Here is an 8,524-nt window from a genome sequence, read left to right as displayed (position 1 = left end):
CGCATCCACTTTGCATGACAAAGCGTGGGGGGTGTGCGTGCGCATGCCGGTTGCGGCGAACCTCACATGAGGAAGACTGAAGGAAAAAAAACATAATTTTTTTTTTTTCTGTTGTTGTGCCGACTCGACGTGTTTCAAGCCCTGTCACTCGAGTTTACCAAACAGGGACTGAGGATCAGGAACAGGAAGTCGAGCTGCGACCGGTCGCGTGGGCACGCGCGGGTGTCAAGTTACGCTCGCCGCAAGCGCACAGAAATGCTGGAGTGGGAGTGGAAGGGGGCGGGGCGCGTGCAAAAGGTAGCGAGATACCCGACGGCGGAAAGACGCGGTCGATCGGCGATCTTTGGTCGGTCGAGATGACGTGCCGCGTGCGGGTTGGCAGAAAGGGCGGCCCGTGCGCTCGGGTACGGCAGATACGGTGGGGAAAGGTGAAAGCTTGCGCAACAACGCCGCGAGAGGGCAAGGGTTCGCCCTTTGGATGCATCCCGGCCACGGACGCCCCCCCCCGCAAAACTTCCTCCGACTTTTCATTGAACTTTCAAGGACGACCCGGCGCCTCGGGGCACATGGGTGGGAAAGAAAAAACTAAAGCGCGTCGTCAAAATAGGCCCGAGGGCGTGTAAATTCTCGGAGAGGCCGGTGGTTTCGCTCGCCGATATGCGCTCGCCAGATTGAGTGAAAAAGTTGTGCCACTGGGGAGGGAAGGCGGCGCATGGCGCAGGCGCATGGCGCAGGCGCATGGCGCAGGCGCGCGTACCGGCGGCGATGGCGCCGATGAGCGGCTGCAGGGTGACGGCCCACGGGTAGTTCCAGGCCCCGATGATCAGGACCACGCCCAGGGGCTCGGCCTGAACGTAGACCGCGTCCGACACGGTCAGCAGGTTCTTCTCCACCGGCCGCGGCGCCGCCCACTCCTTCAGCTTGCGGACGGCCAGGGCGATCTCCTCCTCCAGGCCCAGCGTCTCGTACATCTGGACCACCACCTCGCTCTGAGGCGCAAAGGCGGCGGCTCAAGTCGGCCGGCGGGGAAACCGCCGTCGCGCCCAGCGTCAAAGGGGCCTTTTTCCCCGGCCTACGTACGCGCCGCGCGCGCCCCGACCCGCGGGCCAAATAAGCCGCGGCCTGCTCATGAGGGACAACACGAGTAATAGACAACCGTTCCAGATTCGGAGACATCGGATGACGTGGATTACGTTTTGGGGTTTTTTGTGTGTGTGTATTTTTTTGTCATCGAATGACGGCGCCTTTACCAGATTAAAAGTTGTACCCCTGCCAAAGTGGCAGTTTTCAAATAGGCTTGAGAAGAGCAACCTTTCTGCCCCGGTTGACTTCAGTGTTGTTCCCACATTACGACTGTCTTGCAAAAGTAACACTCGCTTATGCCCGCAATCGAGACGCTCAAACCGGCGCAGGTTTGTCACGGGGTGCGCGGGCGGCGGCGTTTGTCCACCTTGCGGAGGTCCTTCTTCATGGCGCCGGCGATGTCGCCGCGGCACTCGGTTAGGAGGCGCTGGAGGTTCTTCAGCTGCCGGACGCGGTGCTCCAGACATCTGGAGCGGCCCGTCTGGAAGGCCCGCCTGGCGCCCGCCACCGCCTGCTGCTCGCGAGACATCCTGCCGCACGTGCCAAATACAGTACAAGTACTTTCAACTCTTCTCAAAAGGGACTGCGGCGTTTTGCCCCCCATCCACGTCCGTCGTGCGGACTGTCCGCCGGGCCCAAGCAACGGAACCGAACCGCAGGACCGGCTGGGTCGGGAACCCCTCCGCTCGTGCCCCCCCCACCCCATCACCAGAGCAGGCACTTGCGTGCGCGCTCAACTTGACTCCCGCCAATGGAACGTTTGGGCGAATTTGGCGGCGTGGACTTCGATCGTCCCTTGGAAAGTCCAAGCGAGTGATTGGCGAGTCGCCAATGCGTGCCTGACTGCGAGTCCACACGTCTAGGACATTTGCACACAACTGTTGATGATTTGCAGATTCCGTTTCACTCCAAATCATTTTGGAGAGAAAGGAATGGAAAGTTTTTGTTTGTTTGTTTTCCCCTCCCCCTTCCCTAATGAAGCAACAGATTGATTTGGGGCGGGGGGGAGGATTTTTGAAACCACAGTTCTCTCGGGGCTGCAACAACAACTCGATCGCTTGAGTCCGTTTTTTTGTTTTGTTTTTGCCGCGGCAGCCGAGTCCGCTCACTCGCTCCACATCGGCCAAGTTTGGAGGCCAACGCCTTCCGACTGGCACCCGACGACGAGCGACGTCGCCGCTCGTCCTGCGAGGCGTCCGTGCGCGCGCACGGGCGTCACGTAAACAGGCTCGAGCGCGCCGCTGAGGTCACGCGGACTTGAGGAGGCTCCACGCCGACAGAGAAAAAAAAAACAACTAAACTAAACAAAACGCCCAACTCTTCCATTTCAGGCGTCACACAAATGCGAGCGGGCGGCTCCTCTTTTTCGACCGCTTTCGGTTCGGGACGAAAAGTACTCCCCGCGGCGAAGCGGAAGCGGAGCAGGAAGACGCGTCGCGTCGCGTCCCGCGGCGTCGTCGGCGTGCGCGGGCTCACCTCGTACACTTGGGCCGGTGTGCGGGGCTGCGCGTTTGTCGTGAACGGCGCGACCAGTCGGACGACCAGTCGGAATCGGACGGACTGGATCTGTAGCGGTCTCGACTTTGACTGACAGCCCCGCTATGCCCGCCTCCTCGCGGGCGCGGCCTCTGCGGTCACGAGGACACGCCTCTCGGGTTCGTCCAATAAGATTTCGACAGGATGACCGACGGGCGGCCGGACGACGGCACAGGCGCAGTGGCGCGGGCCGACGTCGCTCAATATGACGTCATCCAAGAGCGCTTTTGCCCTCCCGGGCCCCGTCGGACCGGTCGGAAAGAAGCCCCCGCGTCACGCGCGTCGATGGCAAATGCTCTCTCCTCGCCGTTCGAACCGAACTCTTTGAAACGATTCCCTCCGCGGCGGCACCAAAGCGCATCGAACTTGTTCATTATTTACGGCGCGAGGTTCAATTGTTGCTTGTCATCAAATAGTCATCTTTTTTTTTTCAATTCAATGATGTATTTCATTCTCTCTAAGTAGCAAGTTGACTCACAAAAAATGTTGAATCGTTGACATCTTTTGGATCATGTCATTTTGCGCTTTGGCTTTCATTCGTTGTCAAATTCTATTTCTATCTCATGTAATTACAATGAATCATATTTGACACTTCGAGCGAGCTGAATTTCGAAAAGAAAATAAATGTTCCCAACCAATTTTAGGGGGGTGTCCATCGCGGTGTGCTGTGTTTATGCCACAGGAATCCGATAAAAGAATGTCTACAAAGGGAAGATTCACAGAAGTCGGACGCGCTTTGTGACTTTCGATTCAACAGCGAGCGGCGGCCGTTTGACGGGCAAAGCGCAAAGCTGCGTCGCGTGCCGGTGGTCTTTGACTAAAAAGCGAGCGACGGCGATCCGCGCACGGCGCCGTGGCTTAGTTGGTTAAAGCGCCTGTCTAGTAAACAGGAGATCCTGGGTTCGAATCCCAGCGGTGCCTTTTCGTTCGCTTTTCACACAGCAGGCGGAGGACGTCAGGGGGTGCGATTGAGTTTATTTGGAGGGCTCGGCCGCGAGGACGACGTTGGTCCAGCAGGGAGCGCGGCGAATGCGGAAGTCGCGCGCCGTTCGACGACAGGATCTGGCCCGTCGATTAGCTCTTTCTTCTTCCGGGTTGGCTGAAACGTTCAACGCTTGAAATCGAACCAAAATGAGACGCGTTGCCGTTTGCTGTCGCCTCGCCTCGATGCTTGCCTTTTCATCTCCTCTCAGCGCGCGGGGCGTCAGGAGCGTCTTCCTGCGGGCAACCCAGCCAGTACTCGGCGACGGAGCGCGGGTAAGGCGGCGTGGCCGGCGCCACGCGTTTGCTGCGCAGGTCCACCCGGTAGTACTTATCTGCGGGCGGATGGGCGGCGCGTCACGGCACGCGGCCACATACGCCCCGGCGCGCTTGCGGCGACCAACCTCTCTTGAAGAAGTAGACGTATTGAACGGGCGCGCCGGCGGACGTTTGCCCTCGCAGCGGCGCCGCGGTGGCGACATCCTCCCGCGACGTTTCACCGTCGTCGAACAAGTCGCTCCAGAAGTCGTCGAACAGCGTTTGGCGACTTTGCCTGCGTCGGAACTTCCTGCTGGGCTTCCTCCACCTGCGCGGGTTTCGCCTCCCGGCGAACGGCGGCGGCTTCGGCGGCGCGGGTTTGGGGCTGAGGAAGACGCGCCCCACCATGGCCGCGTCCACCGGGGGGCTGAGGCCCGCCCAGTCGCCGCTGATGAGGCGCGGCCCCGACGACTGGCGGCCGCCTGAAGACCCGGACGAAGGGAAGGATGAGGGAGAGGTCGACCCGCGCCGGCGCGGCGCGGCGCGCGAGTCTGACCTGCGGCCCCAAAGAGTGCGCCGAAAAGGTCGTCCAGGCTTTGGTCACAAAAGAGGTCGGTGTAGCGCGAGAACAAGAGCGACGGCGAAGATCGACTCATCTGGACGCACTCGTGATGGCTGGGCTGGTTGACAAACTCGTACACGTGATAGCGATCCCCTGACGAGGACACGCGTGAAGAGCGCGCGGGTCGTCGCGAGCAAGCGGGCGCTGGGCGTACCTTTGAAGAAGTAGGCCTTCTCCTTTTGCCGGTGATTGGGCGCGGGCACGGCGAAGGCGGCGTGCAGGTCGTCGGGGATGCCGTCGAAGCCCTCCGAGATGTCCCTGGGGAAGCCCTCGTCCAGGACGTCGCCGTCGAAGCGCCAGTACTTCCTTCCCTTGAGGTCACGTGAGGCGGGCGTCAGCTCCGGAGTCTCGCTCGGGAGGATTCCCTCCCTTTTCGCTCCGGCGCAAATGGCGGCGGCGGCCTCCGCGGCGTGTGCTCGGCTCACCTGGAAGATGTAGGACTTGCCCTGGCAGTTGATGCGGGTGAAGGCGGCGTCCACGGGCCCCGTCACGCCCCACACGTCCTCGATCCGTTTGGGATAGCCGGGGAGCACGGCCTTGTCGTCCAGCTCGAAGAAATAATGGCCTGCGGGGAGCCCGCCGGTCACAAACAAACATCCCGTCGCCACGCGGCGCGGCGCGCTCTCCGTCTCGTCTCGCGCGCGTGAGCGAGACGAGACGGACCGATTTCCAAACGGGGAAAAGCCCGACCTGCCGCTGTCATGTTGCTGTTCTCGGCCCGGCCAGCAGGTGGCGGGCTGAGCGGACTTCCTGGTTGCACGCCTGCTGCCAATCTTGCAACAAACGGCGCCGCTTGTCGGGAGCATTCTTTTGTTTTGTTTTGTTTTGTTTTGCTGCTTCCTCGCTCACACACCTTTGCCGTAGACCTGCTCGTATTCGCTATCGATCTCTCGGTACCATTGCTGTTTGCAAGTATTGTTTTTGTTTCAGTGAATTGGCGACATTGTTTTTCGTTTGTCGTCTCGGGTTTGTTTTCCTTCCTTGCCTTTTGTGCAAGCGCTTTTTGTTTTTCGTTTTTGTGCTCCCCGCTCCTTGTTTTGACCTGCGCTTTATGTTCCTACGTTGTCGGTGCGATTTTTGGAGATGAAACCTTTTTGTGACGGCGTCCTCGTCTGGAGTCGACAATTTTTGGCATCCAGAACATGATTCGGTTGCTCCGAATCGTGACAGCCGAGACCTCTGCTCACCACGAGGAGGGAGGGCGGCGTTGGCAAACACCGGCTCCTTTCCTCTACTCCCCGCTCGCCTCGCCACAGGGATTGCACTTGACGTTTTGGTGAACCGTCAAAAAGCCCGACGGGGCTGACGGGGCAGCGGGAAATCATCCCGAATGCCGTCTCTCCGCCGGGTGGGGGGACGCACCTCTGAAGGCGTACACGGATCCGTTCTTCAGCTGCAGGAAGGCGTCAAAGGGCCGCGCGCTGCAGGCCGCCGCGTCTCGGTCGGCAGGCGGCGCCGCGGGGGGAGGTTCGGGCCGCTCGGAGGTGAGCGGCGGCGCGCTGGAGGTGAGCGGCGGCGCGCTGGAGGAGAACGGCGCCGCGCTTGGGGCCAACACGTCCACCGGCGTCTCCAACGTGCTTCGGTCCTCTTCGGCTTCTTCAAACGTGTCGCCGCGCGCCGCTGACGGACGCGGACGGGGTGAGAAACACACGTGAGCGTTTGCCGCCCGACGCTTGAAGGACGCGCGTCAAGGTCACTCACTCTTCTTGGGACACATTTGGTCAAAGTCGGGACAGCAGCTTCCGTAGTAAAGGCACATGGAATCGCACTGGCACTTCCTCAGCGGCTCGAAGGAACCGCAGCGGCCGGCGCACGTCTCTGCGCGCACGCGCATCCATCAATGTTTCAAATGCACCCGATGACTTTTGTTTGATTGTGGATGTGCGGACGTGAGAGTTGACGTACCGTCTGCGGCCGAGGTGAGCTTCGTCGTCATCATCATCATCATTGCGATGATGAAGATGCGCAGCGTCTTCATGGCGGCGACTAAACGGCAAGAAGTTGCCGCCAAACGTGGAGAAGTGACAAAATGAGTTTGGAGGAGAGGAAGCGACGAGTGACCGGTCGCGGTCCGAGTGGAAAGTGGTCGCGGGGCGCCGAGGACCGAGGGGCTGACGGCGCTGCGCCGCGCCATCCCATTGGTCCGCCCGCCACCTCCAAAACGCCAAAGGTCACGTTTGCTTTTGGTGCGGGGCCGTCAATCGTTAACAAGCGCTCGCGCACGCGCGCACGATTGATTTTAAGAGCAGACTCTGACCTTGATCATGTTGACATGGACGAAGACATCAAAAACAACAACGCTGTTTTTATGTTTGTGCGCACGCTCGCGTTTGTGTGTTTTCCATTCGAATGAAACGGCACGCTGGCAAAAACACCACAACAATGATGACGTGTTGAGGACAATGGCGCTGGCCACGAGGAGGATTTTGCTGATGCCTCCGACGCTGAGGTGACCACGGCAACGACGGGGATGATGATGAGGGCGCGGCCGCCGTGAAGAGGATGCGACCTTTTTGTCCGGCCCCGCCCCCGAGCCGCAAATGGGGAGCGCCCGCTCGGGACCCGCCAAGCATCCCGTCGTCCGCCAAACTCGTCAGGGCCGGTGGCGCGCCGACACGGCCCGGCGACCGATCCCCAGCTCCCGTCTTAACCGACGGCGGAGCATCGAGGCCCGGCGGCGGCTCGAGCGCCGCCCCCAAATTCTTGAGCGAACGGCGCTCGCGGCGAAGCGCGAGGAAGGACAACTTGTCCTGATGACTGATCACGATCACATCAACAGGGCTTCAAGTGGGGCGGAGGAGGGGGGGGGGGCAACAAGCCTGAGCCGTCAAGCGTCTTCTCGGCGGCCTGCAAATTGGAGCTGCAACAAAGGAGCTCGCCCTTCACTTGACTGGCGACGCTTCGCCGTTGCGCGGCCGTCTTTCACATCCCGTGCCAACGTTGAGGCGCGGCCCCGACGAATCGTCCCGTGAGCGGTTAATGTTTGATGGGGCCCGCGTATAAAACCATCCCGGCCGCCGCCACCTCGTCATCTCGGTTTTGGTCTTGGTCGTCTTCTTGCTGCGGAGCACCATGGGCGGCGTCGTCAGGTGGCTTTGGCGCCACCGCAACTTCGTGATCACTTTGGGGGTCCCCGTGGCGCTCCTCCCGCTGCCCCTCGTCAGCCCCACCTCGGTGAGCCGCGCGCTCCTTTTCTCGCGCCCCCTTTGGCGAAAATGCGCACCGCGGACGACCCGAAGGTGACGCGTCGGCCTCGGTGGACAAAAGCGGGACGACTTCGGAAAAGCTCCGATTGTTTTCTGCGCCGCCGCGACGGGCACATTCCACGCTTGGCCGGTTGGCAAAGGCCGCCGGCGGCTTTCGGGCAACCCGACTCGGAGGACGGCGACGCGCCGGCCGCTGGATTTCGTCATTTTCGTCGGCAAATTTTCTCCGGTACTCGACGTGACGTCCAATTTCAAATTCAACTCTTGAAATCCAGAATCCACTTTCTGCCGTATTCCGGCATTGCCAAATACAGCGATCCCTCGCTACTTGGCGGTTCGTTTATCGCGGGTGGTTTTGGTCCCCATTCAGCGCGATAAACGAGGGATTACTGTGCTCTTCACGCCGATGTGAACACACACGCACACGTGCTGTGTTTCCTCGCCAACAAGAAGGAGCGAGTACATCCAACATGCTGGCTGTGCGTGCGTCGATTTTACGATATGCGACCGATTGTAATGCGACGCTGCTGCTTTCCGGTCCGAGATGTGTACGGTAAAAGTGTTCCCGTACGATGGCCTCGCAAGCTTTGGCTTCTGTGTGTGTGCGCGTGCGAGCGCAGGAGGCCCGCTGCGGCTACGCCATCCTGCTGATGGCGCTCTACTGGTGCACCGAGTGTTTACCCCTGGCGGTGACGGCCCTGCTGCCGGTGGTGCTGTTCCCCATGATGGGCATCATGCAGGCGGGGCAGGTAAGCGGCGGCCCGCGTGCGCCGAAGGCCAAAGACAAACGAGTCCTTGCGCAGAAACGTCCGCTAAAGTTGGTTAGAGGCGTTTTGAT

At 60.6% G+C, this 8,524-nt stretch overlaps 2 protein-coding genes and 1 non-coding gene across 4 annotated transcripts in view; 1 reads left to right on the top strand and 2 right to left on the bottom strand.

Moving 5' to 3' along the window:
* aldh3a2b (aldehyde dehydrogenase 3 family, member A2b) overlaps positions 1 to 2,702 on the bottom strand; it is a 5,891-nt gene extending 3,189 nt beyond the window's left edge. The window contains exons 1-3 of the mRNA XM_019896625.1: positions 2,560 to 2,702; positions 1,451 to 1,613; positions 758 to 989 (exon numbers count right to left, since the gene is read on the bottom strand). Coding sequence (XP_019752184.1) covers positions 758 to 989; positions 1,451 to 1,612 — 394 coding nt within the window. The 5' untranslated portion in view covers position 1,613; positions 2,560 to 2,702. The remainder of the gene's footprint in view (positions 1 to 757; positions 990 to 1,450; positions 1,614 to 2,559) is intronic.
* A 764-nt stretch (positions 2,703 to 3,466) lies between these two features.
* On the top strand, positions 3,467 to 3,540 carry trnat-agu (transfer RNA threonine (anticodon AGU)). The gene has a single exon. It is a non-coding gene; the product is annotated as a tRNA-Thr (tRNA).
* Positions 3,541 to 3,577: 37 nt separating this feature from the next.
* Positions 3,578 to 6,712, bottom strand: vtnb (vitronectin b). 2 transcript variants are annotated; one of them, XM_019896624.1, is made up of 9 exons: positions 6,386 to 6,712; positions 6,182 to 6,298; positions 5,843 to 6,100; positions 4,906 to 5,045; positions 4,635 to 4,791; positions 4,415 to 4,573; positions 4,005 to 4,340; positions 3,795 to 3,935; positions 3,578 to 3,718 (listed from the first exon to the last, which is right to left on the bottom strand). In XM_019896624.1, exons 1-8 carry the CDS (start codon positions 6,612 to 6,614, stop codon positions 3,799 to 3,801), a joined length of 1,533 nt encoding a protein of 510 aa, XP_019752183.1. In that variant the 5' UTR covers positions 6,615 to 6,712; the 3' UTR covers positions 3,578 to 3,718; positions 3,795 to 3,798. The 2 variants fall into 2 exon arrangements, with proteins under 2 accessions (XP_019752183.1, XP_019752182.1); XM_019896623.1 differs by having other exon boundaries at positions 3,578 to 3,935; positions 6,386 to 6,711.
* Between the last annotated feature and the right edge of the window lie 1,812 nt (positions 6,713 to 8,524).

This window comes from Hippocampus comes, unplaced genomic scaffold (genome assembly GCF_001891065.2).
Source record: "Hippocampus comes isolate QL1 unplaced genomic scaffold, H_comes_QL1_v1.1 scaffold22, whole genome shotgun sequence".
NCBI classification, from domain to species: Eukaryota; Metazoa; Chordata; class Actinopteri; order Syngnathiformes; family Syngnathidae; genus Hippocampus; species Hippocampus comes.
The sequence above is the reverse complement of the archived record's forward strand: the minus strand, read 5'-3'. Positions and strand labels throughout refer to the sequence as shown.